The 22,074-nt window shown below is 39.2% G+C and overlaps 1 protein-coding gene across 1 annotated transcript in view; it reads right to left on the bottom strand.

Annotated features, from left to right (window-relative positions):
• LOC131359257 (AT-rich interactive domain-containing protein 1B-like) overlaps nt 1-21,832 on the bottom strand; it is a 219,913-nt gene extending 198,081 nt beyond the window's left edge. Inside the window, exon 1 of the mRNA XM_058398965.1 lies at nt 20,469-21,832. Coding sequence (XP_058254948.1) covers nt 20,469-21,551 — 1,083 coding nt within the window. The 5' untranslated portion in view covers nt 21,552-21,832. The remainder of the gene's footprint in view (nt 1-20,468) is intronic.
• Between the last annotated feature and the right edge of the window lie 242 nt (nt 21,833-22,074).

Below are 22,074 nucleotides of genomic sequence, written 5' to 3'. Positions count from 1 at the left end.
AGAGGCACTGTAGAAGTTTATTATATGAATTTCTTAAAAGTTATTTATCCAAAACAAGCACATACTGTATGTTATTGTAAATAAAAAAAACAGTTGACTGTGTAAATGTATGTATCACGTTCGCTTTACGACTCAAAATAGTCATATTGTTCGATCACTGAACTGCAGTCATTTGTACATTTTTAATATACTTTCTTTTCGGTCCTGCCTGTACAGTTAATCCTATTTTTATTGTCATTTTATTGAAATTCTATTCTTTGTATATTTACATTTTTTTGTACATTTTTATTCTTTATTTTATTCTCTTTCATCCTTTTTTTTTTATGGCACGGACAGTCCAAATTTTCCTGCGTCATACTGTGTATGGTTATGTATAAAATTCCAATTGGAAATGTTTATAAATATAAGAAAATAACAAAAAAAGTCAGCCGAACACAAATTGGCAGCTCAATTGTGGATTTTTTTTTTTAGCTATAGCTCTGATTGTCATTGTTTGTCTTTTTACACATGCCATTCATCCGTTGTGTTAAGTGGCGGGTTTGCTAAGGTTTAAAATAAGAATGGTGTGTGTAACCTAGCAGTGTCATATTTGCTGTCGAACGTCTCTCGGTAAATGTCAGTGCTCACAAGCACGAGTCCGAAGAGACCTTCTGCAGGGGAAATTGCCTTCCTGCAAAACACTCCAGTCGGAGGTTGCCAAGGCAGCTATGCATGAAGGCCAGGTAGAGATGGGACGGCATGGCATTAGAGAGACAGAGAGAGAGAGAGAGAGAGGGCGAAAGGGTGGGGGGGATGAGAAAAAGAAAGAGAAAGATGGCAGGTGTCACACAGTATTGTATGCAGCAGTGTGTGTGTGAGTGTGTGTGTGTGTGTGTGTGTAACTGGTTTGCTTTTGGTAGCAGAAAGGTGAACAGTGCCAATGAGTTCAGTAGACGAGTCTGGTGCTTACTGAACATAACCGCCGTGTTTCAAGTGATCATGCACTTAGCATTTAGTGTTCCTGACTGAGAGACAGCAGAAGGAAGTGGGAGAAAGACTAGGGCACTAGATCTGTAAAAGCTTTTTTAGTATAAACCATTAAAAATGATATAAAATGACTTCAAGCAAGATATCACAGGAACAATGTGAGACAGATAAAGAGAATCAAGATAAAAACAGAGAGAGATGTGGACAAACCGAAGGGCAGACAGGTACAGAAAAGGAAAGACAGACAGACAGACAGACAGACAGACAGACAGAAATAGAGAAGTAGAGAAAATAGCAAGACAGAGTAGGGCAGAGACAAAGTGAGACAGGTCAGGCGTGGCAGGAATAGAAAGAAAAACCGATAGAAGGCAGAATAAAACACAGCCAAGAAGAGAAAAATATGAATAGAAAGATGAATATAGAAATACAGGACATGTGAAGAAAAAGGCAGACAGAAAGCCAGAAATGCAGAGAGGTGGAGAGATATGTGTAAAAAAAAGGGAGTTAAGACAAAAGGAAGACATGAAGAGGTATAGAAAGAGAAAGAGAAAGACAGATAGACAGAAAGAGGCAGAAAGCTGGAGAGAATAGAGAAAGAGGAATAGAAAGAAACAGACAGGGAAAATGATAAGTAGGAGCAAATATAGAGTGAGACAGGCGTATACAAAGAAAGACAGACTGACAGGTAGAAGAAGAAGAGACATGCAGGCAGAGACAGATAAGCACAGGGAGACAGTCATACTGTAGGAATGGAAAGATATAGGGGAGGGGGAGAGAGAGAGAGAGAGAGAGAGAGAGATTTGCACTCATTCAAAAACACACTTAAAAAGTTGAAAAAAAAAAAAACCCCACATCTACACTAATGTGACGTAGAAGAAAAAAATCTGTGTGTGTGTGTGTGTGTGTATCATGGCATCAGCACAAACACAATACAGTCAGCAGTTAGAGGCATCACAGTCCTGCCAGACGTACACGTCAACACAGCTTCTGCTGACCGGCGTCTCTGAACAAAACAGGCGACAGCTCTCCGGTTCCTCAGAGGTGGCGTCCCGCGTCAGCACGATGAAAATGAAGGCTTTCCGCATGTATGAATTAAGGGGAAAAGAAAAGCTGCCTTAGAGTTCCTCCCCTTAGTCCGAGGGCAACCATGGCACGCCAGGAATGCCTTCCAGTTGCACATCGGTGCCGAGGCACGTCCGGCTTGTGCAAGCGGCTTGTGAGAACGAAAACAATAATTCTCCTATCAATCAGACAAACACTCCTCCTCTCTGACCTCGAAGGTAATTCCAATTGTTATTTCTTGAAACATTTTGGAGTTCATGAAAGAGTTTTATAGATGACACCACAGCTTTAAAAGAATTAGTGAATTAATACTAGTCACCCTAACGCTTTAGGGGAAAAAACAGCTAATATTAGGTTTAATTGGAAAGCCAGAACACCTTGGACTGGTTTCATCTGGGCAATACTGCTGGCATCTCCATTGACAGTCAGCTTTCGTCTGGTGCTGTAAAATAATAGTCAGTTCTCCGCATGCCCCACGGGATAAAAACACCAGCCAGAGCTCATGGCCTGCTATTCAACATTAAGAGCCATTCAGAACATTAAGATAAAATATGCAGCCACTACGCCACGGGCAAGGCAGTCTTGGCCTTTGATGTGGAGAGCAGGCCGGCCTTGCAAACATCCACTTCATTTCACCGGCACCATCTATCAAGTAAGCTGCAACAAACACATCTCCTGACCTTCAATCTTCCTCCGGTTATTAGATACTCATTTAAAGTCACCTGAAACAATCCGGACCAAATTGATTTCATTATTGGACTCTGTGTGACGACTCCCTGATTGCTCAGCAGGAAATATTAAAAGTTAATTAGGAAAAAAAATTGATTTTCATTTTTTTCCCCCTCCTCTCTACTGCATCATATCCACTGCTTTGACATTCTGCGTACAACAGCATGAGCGCTGGATTTGGGAAGAGCCTGAGTGACGACCTTCTGATTCGAGGACAGTGCTGATGAGATATGAGGGTGTGTTACAGTGCACAAGAACAATAAGACAGGCTTTGTGAAACCCAGGGCAGCCAGAGGAAAGAGCTCTCAAGGGTTGATTGGCCTTTAATGTCTTTGCTCCCAGCAGAATGGGCTTGTCGACCTGAGGATATGGGCTGCTTTTGACCTCCTGACCTACCAAGGCCGGTCCATAGTCGAGTGCTGGGCCAAGGCCCTTTTTCAATCTTTTAAGATCTCCAAATCAATCTGAGTGCCAGATGTGAACATGTGGGGCCAGTGCTGTGCAATCAGGAAGTCCTGGCCCTGAGGGTAATTCATGTCCGGCATCAGACTTTGGTCTTTCACATCCCAATCACTGTGACTCAGTGGGTACAACTAAACAACAATTCTAAAATTCAAGGCCAAAAGCAACAGAGCAGAGAAGCATGGTGGCATTCGTTCTGACAGAAAAAAACACAAATAATGCAGCATTTCTCTTTACTTTTTATATATAATTTTTTTTATAATTTTTAGGTTATACAAAAAGTCATGCTTTTATATGAATGTAATTGACAATGTAGGAGACTTCATGCTATTTTGTTAAGGCCGTGTTAAAATTAGCCTATTGCACTAAATATCCCATGGAGTGTTTAAATATCATTTGTCTTAATCTTTGATCAGTTAACAAGATATTATACATCTCCCAACAGTTTCCATACACTCACCACTTCATTATAGAAAACCAGTGCACCTGCTCAGGCATGCAATTATCCATTCAGCCAATCACGTAGCAGCAGCGTGGGTGGTCTGTTCTATTGGTGGCATGACTTCCCTTGTCATGGACCCTTGTCATGGAATGCTTGGCTTGGGTCAGTTCTTTGTAAGCAGCCATACAGTTTACATACGCCTTGTATTGCATATTATTGGAATATTAATATAGTAATATTTTGGGAGGCTGGAACGAATTATCTGCATTTACATTATTTCTTATAGGAAAAATCATTTTGCAAATACAAATTTTGACCTTATGCCAAGGTTCCACTGTAAATATATATATTTACAGTGGAACCTTGGCATATATATATATATATATATATATATATGCCGTCAGTTTTCCCAGAACCAGCAAAAACACTTCTTGACCTTTCAAGATAATAACTATTGTTATGCTCATAATTACTGTACATAGTGGTGGACAAATCACTAGACTGGGTTCAAGGGATTTTAAGGAACAGTTTATAGTATTTTTTTCTCTATTTGGTTATAATAAGTTCCTGACATCAAAGTTATAAATGGCTATTTAACTCACTAATTTTTTTCACAATAGAAGGAAAGGCTAGCTCTTGTTAACTGTACATTTTAATGCAAATGTTTCATCATGATCTTGAATGTCAGAAACAGACCCAAGTGAAGAGTAGATGAAGTCTGACAAGTGATGAGAGAATCCAAATATTCACAAAATGTCTAAACTAAACTAGACAAAAATAATAAGTATTAACATTAGTTGTGGTATAGTGCAGCACTAGTTCATGTGTCAGTACTGGATTGTAGACATGCTAATCAGCTACTGCTTTCGCACTCTATTCAACACCGTGACTAACCGAGTCGGTTTTTCCAACAGCTGATTGCAGCTGAAAAATTAGCAAGGCTGTTTGACTAGAGTAGTTCCAGCCCCGGGACAAAGAATTGCTTCAACACTCCAAATATAGACCATCTGTTATCCTAACCCAAGTTCACATCATCCCCATTCTGGAGAACTATTACCAGACCTCAAACCACAAAATATCTTTTTTACAAGACTTCTTCATGAGTCATGGTGGAGGCAAAGTTTTATGGAGAGCGTATTTTTCTAAAGCTTTGATCCATAGGTCTTCCTCGCTGGAGATGCTTCAGCCTGACTCATCTGGCAAGCAGCATGTTTTAAATGAAATCGCACTGCACGGCTGCAGCACAAACTCTACATGGCCATGACTATAAAGCTTCTAAAAATGCAAATGACAGACTTTTGGAGAAGGAAAGGTTGAAGTCACATGACATGTACATACTGTATGTGCTGGATATGGTATATGGAACCCATTAGGTTAACAAAAAGCATTTGTCCTATCGCTTTTTTTTTCATGGGTCTAACAAGAGTATGGGGCATCCAAACTGGACATACCATCAACCAGTCAGATGTCACACATGGTTATAGTCATGGCATTTGCAGCTCATGTCGCTAGCTCAAATGACATTCCCGAAAGCACAATGAACTGACCATAGCAACACCCCAGACCCAGGAGTATAACAGAATGCCACTAGCTATATAAATCACTAAATATTTGTATCTGTATTTGGAATTTAACCCAAAATGGGCGTGGCCTAATTGTCATGGGCAATTGCTAATCAGCAATTGTTTGTTATTGCTGTTGTTGTTATTATTCAATAGAGATGTGCAAAGAACTGTATATATATATTTTTTTGCATTTACACAGGGTATCTAGGTAGTAGATCACAATATGAGCACACCAGTTAAGGCACTGGTAAGGACCTCGGCTCACTACACACTGGGACACTGGGGACTTAATTTTGGGCGACGTACTAATTTCCTCATCAGAGACTGTAAAAACCCAAAGACAAGGTTTTTTTTTCATTTTTATGTCATATAAGTTTGTTAGCCTAATCACATGGGTTTCTGTCATGGTACTTTAATCAGGATTGTAGGATAGCTAGCAGATTTTTTTTTAACTGGTAAAGACATTAGACTCCGACAATCCATATAAGGAATGTCAAATAAATTTCAAAATCACTAAGGAAAGTAATCATTTAAGAGCTAAAACAATATCGATAACATGCTACTTACATATATAGATGAAGTTGGCTGAGAGTTTGTCTGCTTTTTCTTTTTAACTGGGAGGCTTCAGAAACTATGATGTCATTTCCAGTAAAGGAACATCAATGCGTCTTGGTTTTTGTGGTGCATTGTGGGATTTCTCTTATGTAGCCAAAGTTCCGCTACACAAATTTTGCAATTGAGAAAGAAAGACGTTCTTAAAATATCTCAATTCCTGCTCAGTGCCCCGAATATTGCACTAGAGAGCTCACTAGGATGCACCCACATTTATTAATTTCTGTTTGGACCATTCATTTGGTTCTATTTCCCCAAATAAACAAAGTAGCAGCATAGTTTACACCCTGACCAGGATGTTACTAAGGATGAACGCTAAAATACATTGCTATAAACACATAGCTCATAGTCGCATTTACAAACATGGACTTTCTTTGTCTCGTGAGCTTCATATCAGACTCAGGTTCACCCGCAAGCTTCAATAGCTAACGTAAAAACGTAAACGTGTCCTTTTTATTGTGTCTCCCATTCCATCTAATTTCAACCAGATGCCTCCTTAAAACCTAAAAAAAAAAAACGCCTGCACATTCATATGTGTATTTGTATCAGTTATTTCTAAATACTGTTATATTTTCGGTCACATATCTAATGCTTTCTCATGGATGCCCGAGTGAGCAAACTTCATTAAAATCCACAGAGACCAATTCTAATGACTCTTTTATAATACCTTATAATACCTCCATTTGTAAATTGGCTCTTTAAAAATAAAGTGTGCAACAGTACTGCTGCAATGGGAGGCGCTTTTTTTTTTTTTTTTTATGAACATGTAATTGTTTTTTCTTACTTATCATAAAAATATGTACATGATATTGTTTCCCTCAAAATATACCTGGTTAATGTGTGATATATTAAGTTATTGCAAAACAACGAAGTCCCCAGGCTTTTGATAGGAAGTGTACATTATTAAAAAAGTTATTAAAGGCATTTACTACTAATCAGTAAGAAAAACAGTTTAACGCTTCTCATAGCAGTTGAATGTATAATTATATTGTTAGAATTATGTTTATTGCTTGAATTGTTTTTCTTTTGATTTCTTTGTAAGGTCTATTTACTATATTTAGCTGCTTTTTTGCCTTTAAGCCTGGAACAATTCTTTCTTTGCTCCAACAGATAATTAACACAAAGTATATACACTATAGTTAAATTAGCTTTCCAAAATGTACTTAAAAAGTAGTTTTAAAATCACTAAAGGATTATAAAAATTTTTCGCATTTGCCTCCGCTAAACACAGCAATGGAGAATGATTATGATGAAATTAGTTTTGCAAAAAATAAAAAAAAATAAAAAAATAAGTCACCAAAACTGATACGTATGTAATAAATAGCATTAATGTCATATGATGTTTATTATAAATTGCATAATCAATTTGATCTTTCACATCACTTGACCTGGTTTATTTTTTCTACTCTTGATTCAATCTGCTTCCACTGAGAGTAAAAAAATGTTATTGATGAATTTATCTGCCTCGAGATATGTAGCAACATGAGCTCCATTGCCAAAATGTCAAAGCATCCGTTCATGGACCCCTACTGCTTTCCGAAAGGCAGCACTGAGAATGAGCACGATGCCTATTGACTCATCCAGAGTGCATGGAGAGCGGAGGAAAATGCAATATACTCTTCCCTCACACCGCTTCCTAGATTCTACGCCTCTGAAAGTATTCATAGCTTATACAGGATTTATGCATTTCATTCTGTTTACTTTGTTCCTCAACAGTCTACACATTTGTTTACAAGGCAAAGAGGCCATAGTGATGAAATTACCTAGTCACAGACACACGTCTGACTGATCCTTTCTCACTCATCACAACATGGCTTTCAGATTCAAAGAAGAAAAATGAATTATAGATGCTTGTTTGTTTTTTTTTTTTTTTCTCCCCTATACATTTCATTAGCTTTCTTCCTTTCTAGGCTGCCAATAAGCACGATTTTGGCTCCGAGAATGGGAACAGGCTCATAGTAAAACAGGACGTGTCCTCCTTCCCGGACCTAATTTAGGATTCAATTACAATACTCTTTAAAAGCGCCGACTTCTCAATTAATTATTTTAAGATTAGCCTGACAGTAATGGCCCTCCCACCATCTCGGGGTTGGAGAGACTCGGCGTGCCCTGACTGCTTTGCTTGCTCTCGAGGAAAGACAAATAAATCAGCTCTCCTCTTCTACCTCCTGCGTTTAGTCCTTCTTTTTTTTTTCAAACGCTGTTGTTTTATACCACTTTTTGCCAGGCGTATTCTTTCCTTGGCGCGCGATTGATATTCATGCGCCACGCCGGGCTGCGTTTTTATGAGCCACCGGGGCCAGCACAGTCGCTGACTGATGGCTCTGCCGCCACCGCTGCTGGGTGTGAGTGGGAAAAAAACCCCGTCGTCGGGCGCTTTGATTGGAGCCAAGCGGAGCATTTCTCTTCACTGTGTCTAGCATTCCGCCTCCCTCCAACACACACTCACGACCGACCCGCATGCTGTCTCCCGCCGCATGGAAATGAATAACTCTCCCCTCCGGCGGCAGCCAGCCCCCCATTCTGTTTATTTAAATATTTGATATGTAAGCAGTCATAAAATAAGTGTCATAACATGCAGAGAATGACGTGCGCCGTCAAGGAAGGAAGGCCGTTATGCGTAATGGGTTCCGATGCGTACGGGACCTAGAGTTTAGCCCAGTGGGGACACGTGACATGCTGAGAAAAGATGCCGGTGGGAATAAATGGTACATGCAGAAATAATGCACAGCACAGCAAACACATCAACATGCCTACGCGACATTCAGACCTAATAATGGAAATGTATGCATGCTGGAACGGTCTCGTGAGAAACGCATTAATATGTAAAAGGGGATATAACTCTTCTACGACAACTCGCCACCGGCGTTGTCAAAAAAAAAAGCTAAACAAAACCTAACCTGATCCCCGTTCGGGAAAAACATGCAAATGCTCTGATTTTTTATGGCTACACGTTTACCATCAAATAGTCCATAAGGATGAAAACTGAGTAAAATATAGCTATAGGAATTTCCATTGGGAAACAGCTGCCTTAAGTAATACAAAAAATATGTACTGCAAAAACATGTAGCTACACGCATACATAGCTATTGAACTTTTAAGCAGTCAAAAATGACAGTTACATCCAAATGCAGGCTACATATGTAGCTTCCAAGGAGAGGTATGTTTATAGCCACCAGATTAGCAATGTGTAAACTCCACATCCTTCGCAAAATCATTGTCATCTCAAGTAGCCAAACAACAGCCAGGGCTTAAACTTCCAAATACAATGTATTTCAACATGTCAGACAAAGATAGCATGAAGAAAATAATCACAATATAACAATTTTCTAAGACATTTCTACAATTCACGTGTGTACGTGTGTATCACAGATTAGCTAACAAACAAAATAATCTGTTGAAATTTAATCGATTTCATTTAAATGATATGTTGATGTGTCAGAAAAGCATACAGTGGATGTTAATCTATCCTTTTATTGATATTATCATCATATCAGCCCTAGTTTGAACATGAAGATGTGTTAATTGCATAAAATTGTGATAATACGTTATCAATCAAGCATGCGCACACACACACTAACATCCATTGAAGACCTGTACATACACATAATGCCACGTGATGCATCCACTGATGAAAACAAAGACATGCGCAAAACCAAGCACAAAAAAACTCAAAGGTTCAACGCAACATTTTGAAAAATAGATGGAGTAAAATCAAACATTTCTGGCTCAAAGAAAAAGCTAAATTCTGGAGGAACTAAATAGTCATTTGGTAAATGAACTTTTCCAAAGCAACTTGTGTTTATCTCATTTATACATCTGAGCAGCTCAGGATTAATTCCCTTGGTGGCAATTTTGCGATCCTGGCATCTGAGCTCACATCCTTTCTCTCCGTAGTCCCACGTCTTAACCACTGACCTACCGCTGTTTATGGAAGGAGTCAGAATTCAGTGCTTTGTCACAGTCAGTGGTTTTTCCACTTGGGAAAAGTCTTCATAACTCTGCAGGCTTTCTTTTTCCAATTTCTGATTAATGTTAAGAGTCTTTTTTTGCCTTATTAAATTCAAGCAAGTGAAAAAAAAAGGATGAAAAGAGGCTGGTGAAGAGTCGTTCCAAGACATTACATGAATTAATATAAAATAAAAAAAAAGTAGGGTGATGTGTCGTTCTTTTTTTTAAATAAAAAGAAAATGTGACCAAATGATGTGGTATCAGAGATATAATAAACTTGGAGATGTTAACTCTGACTCCTTTTCCTATTAAGCTGCATCACACCATCCTTGATTTATTATTTTGCTAAAACAGCAAATGCTTTATTCCTTAGAATATAATGGGTGTTAATTGGCTAACATATAGGCCACAGGGTTATGCTAATCAGAAATGTCGAATCAGAAACAATGTATAACGTCTCTTATATCTTCTGTATATAAATCTTCTGTTTTGTCACCTAATAAGCTCTCACAGGTTTCTCACAAGCAGAAGGCACAAAGGTCCGAGAGCCTTCAGAGCTGACCTCATGTCCTGCAAATCCATGCCACGTTTCAAAACACCAGCATTTTTGGACCTGGGATTCTGCTAGCACAGAGCACAGATGGGTTTTAATTCTTCTTGCTCCTACAGGTCTTAATTACCACTAATTGGACCAAATCACTTTTTTTCTGCTACTCTGACATAATGAAACAATTCATCATTAATGCTTAATGATTTGAATGATGGTTCTCTGCAGATAGGCAGAGGGAAGGTCAGCGAAAAGGACACGGCCGACAAGGACAGTCAGGCGCTGACATTTAGCAGGGAACGTAAAAGAAAAAAAAACTGCTGAGGGGCTAAAACGCGTTAATTGGAGTTCTCTACTTTTCTCTCACATCTCATAAGACAGTGAGATCCAGCGCTGTCCGTGGATTCTGCGCATTCGGCTTGAGCGGCGTTGAGAATTGGTGGCGTAACACAATGCGCAGGTCTTAATTAATTACAGCACAAAACCGTACAACTTCATGACGGCTGAAGAGCTGACTGTGCAAGATCTCAGCCTAAAAGCAAGTAGTAGGACAACAGGAAAGAGAAAGGAAAAGGAGAGAGAAATATATCATGCTCAGACAGGAGAGGACTATAACGCATTGTGCTTGGCGTGAAAAGCTTTTCTCTAGGAGTCGTCTTAATTTAGCTAAAAGCTCACGAGTGTAAGAGTACCGTCTCTCTGACACATCAATTTCAGCTCAAAATAGAGACACAGCAGCAGTTTTTTTTTTTTTTTCTTTAAAAGAGAGGAAAAAAAGAGGGACCATTTTCCACTGGGAACGAAAGAGTTCAGCTGCCCAAACGATTGATTATGGTAATGTGATCTACAAAACCGTAAACAGAGAAGCCATTGACATACAGTTGACATTATAGTAACCTTTGCGTGCTTATCCTACAACACGAGTGGATGTTCATCAAAAGACCTTCTCATAGGTGAAATAATAGAAGCATTTCCTCTTCTATCTTCTATGTACACTAGCAGTTAGTAAATTATCTATAATCAATAAAAAAGACTGATTCTATCACACATATTCAGTTTCATTTATGGACTTTTTTTAAAACCGTGAAGATGTAAATATAACTCGAGACATTTATGGATTAGCATCCCCATTGATTAGTTCTAGCTGCCAGAAGCACAGGGGGAAAGGCTAATACAGTCTGGAAGCTAACAACTTGGCACTGTGAGCAGCTATAATTCTTCAGCCCATTAATTAGGTCATGATATGAGCTGAACAAAGAGGTGACACGCACAAGAAAGGTGTTTCTCCGACTACTCGACATTTGCATCAGAAATGCAAACACCTTCAAAAGAGGGTGCTAAAAGGAGTGGTAATCTCAAGGGTAGATCTTTCATCTCTTTAGTAGGTCTCACCCCCACCATATGATATTGATATGGTCCTTTCATGTTCTTGCTAGCTAATAAATGCTAGACAGGTGAGTGTGTAAAATGAGCTAGCTAACCAGCGAGTTACCATATGTTAACACATTTGTCGTGCATCTCCATGGTTGGAGAGTTGGGGATTTGATGACCTCTGCCCTGTGAGCCCAGAGTTCTTGCATGTGCTTAAGTTTTCTTCCCCAGTCCAAAGACATGCAGTGTAGTCTGATTGGCGTCTCTGAACTGTCTGTAGTCTGTGAATGGGTGTGTGTGTGCCCTGTAATGGGTTGGCTTCCCTCTCTAGGGTGTTTCCCACCTTATTCAGAGTGCCTTCGGATAGACTCCAGGTTCTCCACCACCCTGTGTGATAATCTGTACAGAAAATGGATGGCTCTTGTACATTTATCTTCAAGGGTACCACCCTACCGACAAGCAAGGATACACTAATTGGGATACAGTGAAACTAGAAGCAGGTTCCTGTCTGATACCGTTCTTGTTTACAAGCACATTACAATAGTATGTGATTTAAGCCTAGTGTACCCTATAGCTCTGATGAACACATGGCACAAAATGACTTTTGTTCATATAGCTACCATTTCGCAAATAATGACGGCAATCAAAACAAAACAGGACGCAAACTGTGCTTTATGAAAATGAAAATGAAAAAAGTTACCTTACGGCACTGAAACGCATCATAAGATGGCCTAGCTGAGTGTGCAGTGAGCATGGCCATTAAAGTGTGTAGAGTGTTTGGTGCCATGAACAGTGTACACACAAAGGTTTTTGGGAGTGTTATGCAACAAAGCAGAGCACTTCAGTTATGCAAGTACTGAGTACTGAAACAGGGTCCTTCATTCTTAGCTTACGATTCATTTATATTTACAGCATTTGGCAGATGCCCTTATCCAGAGCATCCTACATTTATCTCATTTTATACAACTGAGCAACTGAGGGTTAAGGGCCATCCTCGAGGGCCCAATAGTGGCGGCTTGGTGGACCTGGGATTCAAAAACAACCTTCTGATCAGTAGACCAACACTTTAATCACTAAGCTACCACAAGGTGTGATGTTTAATGGCCTTGCTCTCTGACACTACTCTGCATGCTCAGGTCAACCCCCTCATGCTGTCTGTTAAGGAAGTATTAGTAGAAGTACTACACTGTAACATCTAACACTCAACAGGAGTTCATAGCTAGCAGTGCACAGCATCAACCAATACATAAAGAGCTAAATCAATGTTCCGTAGCACTCCTGAGTGATTAATAATCAATCACTTTGGTATCAGTGCCATTGAGTACGTTGGTATTGCTCTCTAGAGTTCATAACATTTTTTCCCTAAATGTAAAACACATACCTACTGGCATTAAAGAATATTTTCTATCCGTGCAGATCTCTGTGTTCCAATTGTAAAATGCACAGCGGTATAGGATTGCTGAAAATGACAGGTTTATTGACACAGGTGGCTGACAGCTAGGCTCATTCTCACACACAGCGCCCGAAATCAACACCTTCATCCATGACCAGTCACACTAATCAATGCCTGTCATTCTAAAATTGCCCAATTTTGAGCATAAGCTCTGTGTCACTATTCTTGGCTGAAGATATAGAAAAGAAGATTCAAAGGGGTGGTGTATTGAGGAGGAGGTGTATTGATGGTGGGGGGGGGGTATTTCAGACATGAAATATTACAGTATATAACCTGAAATAAGGAAGTGTGAGGCACACTATCTATAGCATGATGCTACAAAAGCAGCAGATGTTCAAACACAAACCCTCTGGGCTTCAGAATACAGCTCTCTCCTTGGCTGCCCGCTGTGCACCGTCCTCCCTCTGGACCGAGGACGAGCTTTTCCTGGATCTGCTTCTCCTCTCCTGTCCTCTCTCCATTTCGAGGACGTAAAGGGCTTTAGCAACACTCATGGGAGCAGGAAAAGTGGAAAGGATGAAAAGAATTTTTCCTTTTCCTTCAGGGAGGTAGCTCCCATTCAACAGACGCACGTGGCTAATTTCCATGTGTGAAGGTCACGCAGTGACTGAGAGGTGAAGCCACAGGGCTGGCTCACTGCCAAACATGCAAGTGACTGACAGAAACCAAAATCAAAGCAGAGAGACAGAGGGAGAGAGGGAACGAGAGCAGAGTATAGCTAGCCTGGTCTTATTATGAGCAAATGACTTGAGCTGCATAGGGAATGCCAGTTGCCTCAGACGCTGCATGCCATTAACATTTATGTATTATTATATTTTATTTAGCCAACCGTAGTTATATATAAAACCCTTTTTTTAAGAACATGACAAAGTATTTTCAAGAACTAAATGTCATGCTGCTACAATAACATAGCATTTGTCCGATATATCCAAGAGTAACATACATCCAAGAGTCCAAGAGTAACAGAGCTAACAGAAAACATTCTTAAAATACAAAAATAACATTCTGCAATGTTCGAAAAACATGTACGTTTTACTCCACAGTGTAGACAAAACACCCATGGAAATGTCAGCGATGATGTTCCTACAGCTAAAAATGTTTTAGCAACACTGTAGGAACTCGGTAGGAAGATGTTCTGTAAAATGGTTCTCAGAAATCCCAGAAAATCTGACAGACTTTTACTTGCCTTAAACAAGTAGCACACTGTTCAAAAACAGTGTGCTGCTTGCTAACTTGTTAGCTGTGGAGGCTGATAAGAGTGCAGAGAGACAGGAGTAAAAGCACACTGAAAATGAGATGAAAAATCAAACTGTAATGTTTTGTGTGTTTATAACTTTAATCTAGCAAATGCGACTGAGGTCTTCTCACCTAAATCATCCTAAATCATCTGAAAGAGCCCTTGCTAATCGATGCTAGCTACAGAGTTCCGTGTAAATTGGCTATGATGAGCTAAACAAACTGTTGTTGCAAGTATATGGTAAATAGATGAATAATAAACTGAAAAATCTTAGAACGTTAGATGTAAAAAAAAAAAAGTGATCAAGAAGCTAACCAGCTAGTTACATGCTGTACAGAGCTGATTATGATAACAAATGGATGTGGAAATGCAGTATGTCTGCAGTGTGGTATAGACATGATCCTTTTTACCTTTTTACATTTCTAGACAAACCAGAAGCAAAACCTAGTTGATTGGATTGCTTTGAATTCCTACTTCAAGTATAGCAGGGTGTAAAAAAAAAAAAAAATGGTAGAAGAAAACAACTGTTTTGGATCCTGTTTACACTTAGTAGCATCAGGATTATATCCCGATTGAAATTAGCAACATAAAAGTCAAAGTGTAAATGCTCCCAAGACATTCATGCTTGGAATAGAAGACATTTGTAATAGAATTTAATCTAATAACTCCTTTATAGTTATCAAACCAATATGTGATACACATGCTTCATGAATGGCATGAAATCATTAGCCAGATTAAAATCAACAGTAATAATCACTGGATTTAATGCAGTAAGCATCTTATCATAAAACAACAAAAACAACCTACATCTAGTTTGTTTGTGAAATTGAGCTTTTTTTTTAATCATATCTGGACAAAAGACTGGCTTAGTGCCTGTCACTAAATATTCAATTCAATTTTAATCAATTTTTTACTTGTAGAGTGCCTTAGATACATAGTAATAGACATTGTCACAAAGAAGGTTCGCAGAAATTAGGGTGTAAAGTGCAAACCAGAGATCTCACTGGCAAGAAATCTCCCGGAGATGATTTGAGGAAGGAACCTTGACCGGGGGAAAGAAAAGATTTTTAAAAAATTCTTCACTAGAATCTGTTGATGAAGAAGCCTTTATTTTTCACATATACATTATAGCAGTAAATTTTTTTCCTCACATATCCCAACTTTGGCGGTTGGGGTCAGAGAGCAGGGTCAGATGTAATACAGTGCCCCTGGAGCAAAGAGGTTAAGGGCCTTGCTCAGGGGCTCAGCAGTGGCAGCATGGTGTAAAGTCAAACTGTACTAAGTGTGCTGAAAGGATGTTCAGTTTAAATATGTTGTTAATAAGAGTTCTGTGATGGGCTCAAGACATTTATATTACAGCAGGTATAAATCTACAGTATGCAGGTGATATTATCCCCTGGATGAGGGTGAGACTTGGGGATAGACTGTGCTTTGGAATTGAAATCTTTAAGGTAGCCATGTGGGACCATTCACAGCAGCATAAAGTAAATAACAGGATTCGTCAGGATAGATAAAGAGAAATATAAGATAAATCAATCAACCGAAAGAACCATCACAAATGGCATTTTGCAATCTAGGTGCTAAAAGAGAAACCATCAGGCAACAAAACAGCAGGCAACATGAGACGAAAAATGTCTGCCAGTGTGAGTGAAGGATAAGGCTCAGGGAAGGCTGAGACCGGCACCGAGCCAAAAGCACATGAGCAATTTACTGCAATTTACTGTATACACCTTTTATTGCACTCATTCCAATGAAACAGGGAAGACCGTGTGATATTCTCAAATGCGTACGAATTCAGCACTTTGGTTATGTGATGTGAAGTAAATGATAATACTTTATGGTGCATGAGGTCTTCCAGTGAGACTGCCCTCCAGAGTTCAAATACGAGCCTTTTTTCCATTACTCTCCACCATCAACTCCCCAGAAGCAGCACTCAGCAGCCCCTCTTCACACCCCTGTGGAGAGCAATAACCAGAGAGACACAGCACTGGCAGTGCAGGCCGGAGTGCTGCTCAACCACACACAGTCACAGACACATACTCACAGATACACACACAACCTTTTCTTTTTTCTTTTTTTTTTTTTACAGTATCAGAGCAATCCAAAGTCAGTTTTTCAGCACGGCCGAGCTCTCTGGCACAACCTGCCAACAAGCTGTTACAACATGCATGCTACCACAAAACCAGCAAAGAAATCACAGCTGGATTAAATTAGAGTGATTCAGAGCAAAAGGCAGGCAGAGTCTGGGTGGTCCATATAAATCTACTGCACAGCTCATTTCAGCCGTATATAACTGATTTGTCTTCGATAAACTGCGTTTTATGTTTTACTAAACAGCTTCATTTATTCTTATATTGCAGTGCTGTTGAGCTCTCGATTCTGATTGGCCGGAGAGTAATGCACTCGCTTTAATGTTACAGGTTCTACAGTAACAGCTAATTTATGGCGGTTTAAAATTGATACACAATATACAATGTACCGTGATATTTAGATTTGCCACAGACTGCCAGGAATAATGTTATACAACTTCTTAAATATGAAAAATAAAAGTAACTCTGAAAATAATTGTAAAAATAATTAAATAATTCACAATAATAATAATAATAATAATAATAATAATAATAATAATAATAATAATAATAATAATAATAATAGTAATTAATATTATTAATAATATACTATATAAGGTAGACTACAAAATTTACCAAATTTTCATTTTAGAAAATTATTTCACTATATTTGCAATGTCTGAAAAGTGTACTGTGATATAATTTATAATGATCTCCACCTTTAAATAAATTCTGTTATTAAAACATTTAATTATTCACATGGTGAGGTTTTCTGTAAGAACATGTAACATAAAAAACATGTAACGTAAAATAAAAACTAACATTCCACAATGTTAAATGTACATATAAACTGACAAAATATAGGAATGATTCTCTATTCCTTCAACCATTTACACTGGGTTGTGTCCTTCACTGCTTCATAAAAGTAGCTATAAAGTAGCTATAAAGCCTCATCGTTTATATGCAGGCCAACTCAAAGATTTCTTCTAAACAGGTCATTCATTACAAGATGGAAAAAAAGAATGAGAATTGTTGGTAAATTGCTGTGATATAAGGGGAGTAAAGCATCAGGTGACATGCTGTTAAAAGAAAAAAAATCAACCTCTGGGTGGTAACAGTAATTCATATAACAGCATGCCCTGTCATGTTTTCTCTGTTTACTTATTATACCCACTTTTGACAGTGGGAGGTGTATTTGTTCTGATACTGTAACAAACAGCAGTGAGAATTAAGTGTCTGGATGGTCTATAGAAATACACAGTACCTTTGAAGCAGCTCTAAGCCTCTAATTGAAATTGGCAAGCCAAAATCAGATTTCTGCAGAATGCACAGGGTTCCAATTTCACTCAATGTTCACAAACACTATTTTGACTGAGCTCTTAGCAGGAAATAGGAGCAACAAGTCTACAGGATTTCACTGATTCCAATCACTGTCTCTAGGAACATATGGAGTTCATACGGCATATTATATGCCTGGTTAGGCCCATTGGTTGCACCCAAATTTAGAGACTTGTGCCAAAAAAACAGCAAATAGCTATTAATTTTAAATTAACCATCTTCATTTCCAGTACTATCAACTCCACTGCGACTGTGTATTCTTTGCTCTGTAAATACACACTATGCAGATCATTGGAAAAATCAACACCCCGTGATCTTGCTATGCAAGAAAATGTTAATGTAAGCCTTAATTCTGCTAAGAAGGATCTTTCTGTCAACTAAATTATTTTAAATTATTTTATTTAATTTCTATAGTAAATTGAAATTGCTGGCATTTTAACAAACAAACCCAAAAAAAAAAAAAAACAGGCAATCCTGGGATAACCCATATGCCAATTATGCTCCGGCATTTGGCGTTTCATCCTGGAAGATGAAAACACTGCCGGCCCTTATCACAAGCAACGGAGCAAATTAAAATTTCACTCAGACCGCCTAATCAGCTAAACTGCTAGAGCTAGCAATGTAAACAAACACACACACACACAAAAAGGCCAGAGTGCCTTTGGAGGTGTGCTGTGGCCCAGAAAACATTTCAGCTTGCTGCTAGTGACAGCCATCAGCTTTGGGAAATACAGCATCCTAACATGAACGAAATAATAGCACATATATTTACAGGTTTACATTGATGATAACCTAGATCAGTTTTAGTTTTATAAACAACTAATTAAATGAAAACAATATATTTAAAATATGTGGTTTATATATATATATATATATATATATATATATATATATATATATATATATATATATAGTTGTGGCCTTCATTCATTTATAAAAGCACCAGTAATGAATGATATCATGTTAATAATGTTATAATGTTAATGTCATTAAAAATATATAATGACTGAAAAACATATGCAGACCAACACTTAGCCAAATTTCTCATAATTACTTGATCAGATTTAAAATCGATCAATTACATTTATTACGTATAAATAATTTAAGAGTGATGCAGGTCAGAAGCCGATTAGTAACTAAACATTTCTATATTTCTGTAGAACGATATTCTAATAACTACAACTAACAAAACCCTAACACAATCAGTAAATCCACACACCTGTACTCTTTCAGTAACAAACAACAGACATCTATCCTCCTGTCATTACAGAGACATGGGAGCAGAAGACACAGTCAAGTTCTGCTGAAAGAAGGAGCACTCAGCAGTTTTTTATATTTCTCTGTGGCCCATATGGAAACACAGAGCCAGTCACATGTCAGATTTGATGTGAACTCGAAGCAGCGGGCTGGCAGAGCGCCCATGCCGGCTTTACCTCCATTATTCACACTCCAAGCCTGGAGGGCAGAAGCGAACAAGTGCACAAGTGTATAGGCCTATATGACAGCCATCAGAGGATAATAGCAGTTAGTGTAGACTATTACAGCAATTATAATGTAATGATCATGTAACTAGCTTTAAGGTTTCACGCAATTAAAATGACATCAGTCAATCTTTAACTATCATTCCTTCTGCCTTGTATAAACACACACACACGACAACTTCTTTATGCTGAACACTAAATCACAAAATAAAAGCCATTTAATGTGCCATTTAAATCGAAACTTTATACGGTCTTAGGGCTAATAAATGATAGCCAGACAGAAAAATGGAGTGTAGAATTAACTTTTATAACATCGCATGAGATCTACAACACCAATTTTTTTTTTTTCCCTAGTGTCGTCCAGGTGAATATGGAAAATTATTCGCACTTAGAAATTACTTTTGTGGACAATAATCAGTTTTTAATGAACATACTATGTTGGGAAAATTTTCACAAGGCTTTTGGGTTAGAAAATAAATACATTAGCCTTCATCACTTTATTCCCTTCACAAGGCAATAAAGTTCCCTATAAACTGCTGGAACACATGATTAAAAATGTTTTGCTGTGTTAAAACAAACACAGCATCAGCAGACTGATACAATATTCTCTAATACTGCTGTGTGAACAGGTGTGTTTATGCATTATAGGTGAACATCTAAAAGCACAGAAAATATGAATGTACATCCGATAATATATTTTTTTGCACCATGTAATGACATACTGTACAATACACAGCCTAAATGCCATCTATGAGTAAATACTATTATATAATTGTAAGACTTATCATATTACACTTTAACAGCAGGTCTATTTGTTTATTTATTTGTTTGTTTGTTTTAAATCAGAACCACTTGTGCTGCTTGGTTTAACTTTATTTCATGTGCATGTCCGTGTGTTCACTGAAGAAAAAGACGATCTGCTTCATCTGTTTAAGATGCGTTCGTGTTATTAGCGTTGAACTAATTTCATTCAGATTGACCTGACTGAAGGCGCTGATGGATCAAACCCCGCAGCAGGTGACCTTTCACCTTTTGCGACAAATCACTAAACACAATCATAAGTATCAATCATTATTATACAACCAATAAAGCTGCATATGCGGATATGTTTACGACTAAATAAATAAATAAATAAATAAATAAATAAATAAATAAATAAAAGCACAGTATAGAGTGAGAGTACCTGGTTCCGGTTGGCGGTTTGAGCGCTGGTGGCAGCCCCGGGATTAGTTCTCTGTCCCGGCCACCCTGAGCCTCCACACCCGTACTGAGAGCTCGCATCTTTGCCGCTGTTGTATTCATAGTATCGCATCATGGGCCCCGGAGAAGTGAGCAGCTGGTTCAGGGTGGGCGTCGCGCCGGAAGGATGCTGACTCTGTCCAGGGAAACGCGCAAACCCTCCGGCGTTGTTCATGGCCCCAACCGGGGCGCATTTGGCTTGACTAGAGACCGGGTTACTGTATCCCGCAGCCCCGTAGCCCGGATAAGCGCTGTATTGACTCTTCTGGTGCCCTTCGTGGGAGTTTGGAGAGGCTTCCACATGATTAGAAGTGGCGGGATACATCAAAGTGCCAAAGCTCTGCTGTGCGCCGTGCTGATCGAAGCAAGGTCCTGATCTTGAACTTCCAAAATAGTGATTGAAGTCAGAGACCGGTGTTTTCCCACCACCACTTCCTCCTCCTCCTCCTGCGCCCTGGGCATGGGAGGCTTGGAGATTCGGTGCCAAGTTGCCTTGCTCGTACCTGCTGCTGCTCATGGGCTCCGCGGTTCTGCAAGGCTGATCTTCCGCACTTTTTCTCAACATGTGTTGTTCCGAATTGCCTCCTACAACACTCTCCCTGCCTCCTAACCTCTGGCTGTCGGAGCCGTCTTGGCTGCCGTGGTTACTCTGTATTGCGCGCTGATTGCCGTGCTGCTGAAACTGGCTGAACTGAATATCTCCGGGAGCGTGCTTTAGTTTATGATTAGCCACAAAACCCGTTTCTACACCGGGAGAGCTCGACGACATTGACGATGAGGATGAGGACGAAGACGAAGAGGATGAGGAGGACACCGAAGTTGTCACGCTTCCACCAGTTCGGCTCAGGTCATCGCAGCGCCGATCCACATTGTTATTAGTATTAGTGTTATTGTTATTATTCGCGCTTCTCACGTCCCCTATTCCTCCTGCCCGTTTCCCGGAGTTTAAATCTTGTCCCAAAACCCCAGATAAAGTCTTGCTCTTGTTATTAGACGCGGCCGGGACTGATGCCACTTGCGCGGCCATGGTCACTGCAACATCCCGAAAACAAAACACAAATATAATGTAAACTGGATCAAAAATTAACGCCGAATCAACCAGACAATGCGATCAAACCGTTTCCGTGTAGTATCCGAAAGTGTTGTTTCCGATGGATGCAGCTGTCAGCGCGGCTTCATTGCTGAAAGTTTGCTTTTTCTCTTTTTGGCTCCAAGCTTTTAGATGAAACTTTCTCCGTGTCTCTGTGAGTAAAATGTGAGCGTCCGTGCAGAAACCTCTGCGGCTCAGCATGACAGGAGCTCGCGCTGCTCTTATCCACCTCTCCGCCTTCTCCTGCACGCGACAAAATCCGCCCTGGATCTCAGAGCGCGTGGAATGAACTCCTCCAGTCTTCCATACAGCCGGGTGGCGTCGCCTCGAAGCTCATTCATTTCCTGTAACAGCACGCCCCGATGTGTTTTCATTGTTTTATTTTAGTAAATCGTTACATGAAAGAATGGTTTCTTATCCGTTTTTTTTTTTTTTTGTAAAATGTTCTCAAAACAAGTTC

Source organism: Hemibagrus wyckioides, linkage group LG09, assembly GCF_019097595.1.
Source record: "Hemibagrus wyckioides isolate EC202008001 linkage group LG09, SWU_Hwy_1.0, whole genome shotgun sequence".
Classification (NCBI taxonomy): domain Eukaryota; kingdom Metazoa; phylum Chordata; class Actinopteri; order Siluriformes; family Bagridae; genus Hemibagrus; species Hemibagrus wyckioides.
This window is presented reverse-complemented; position numbering and strand designations above follow the sequence as displayed.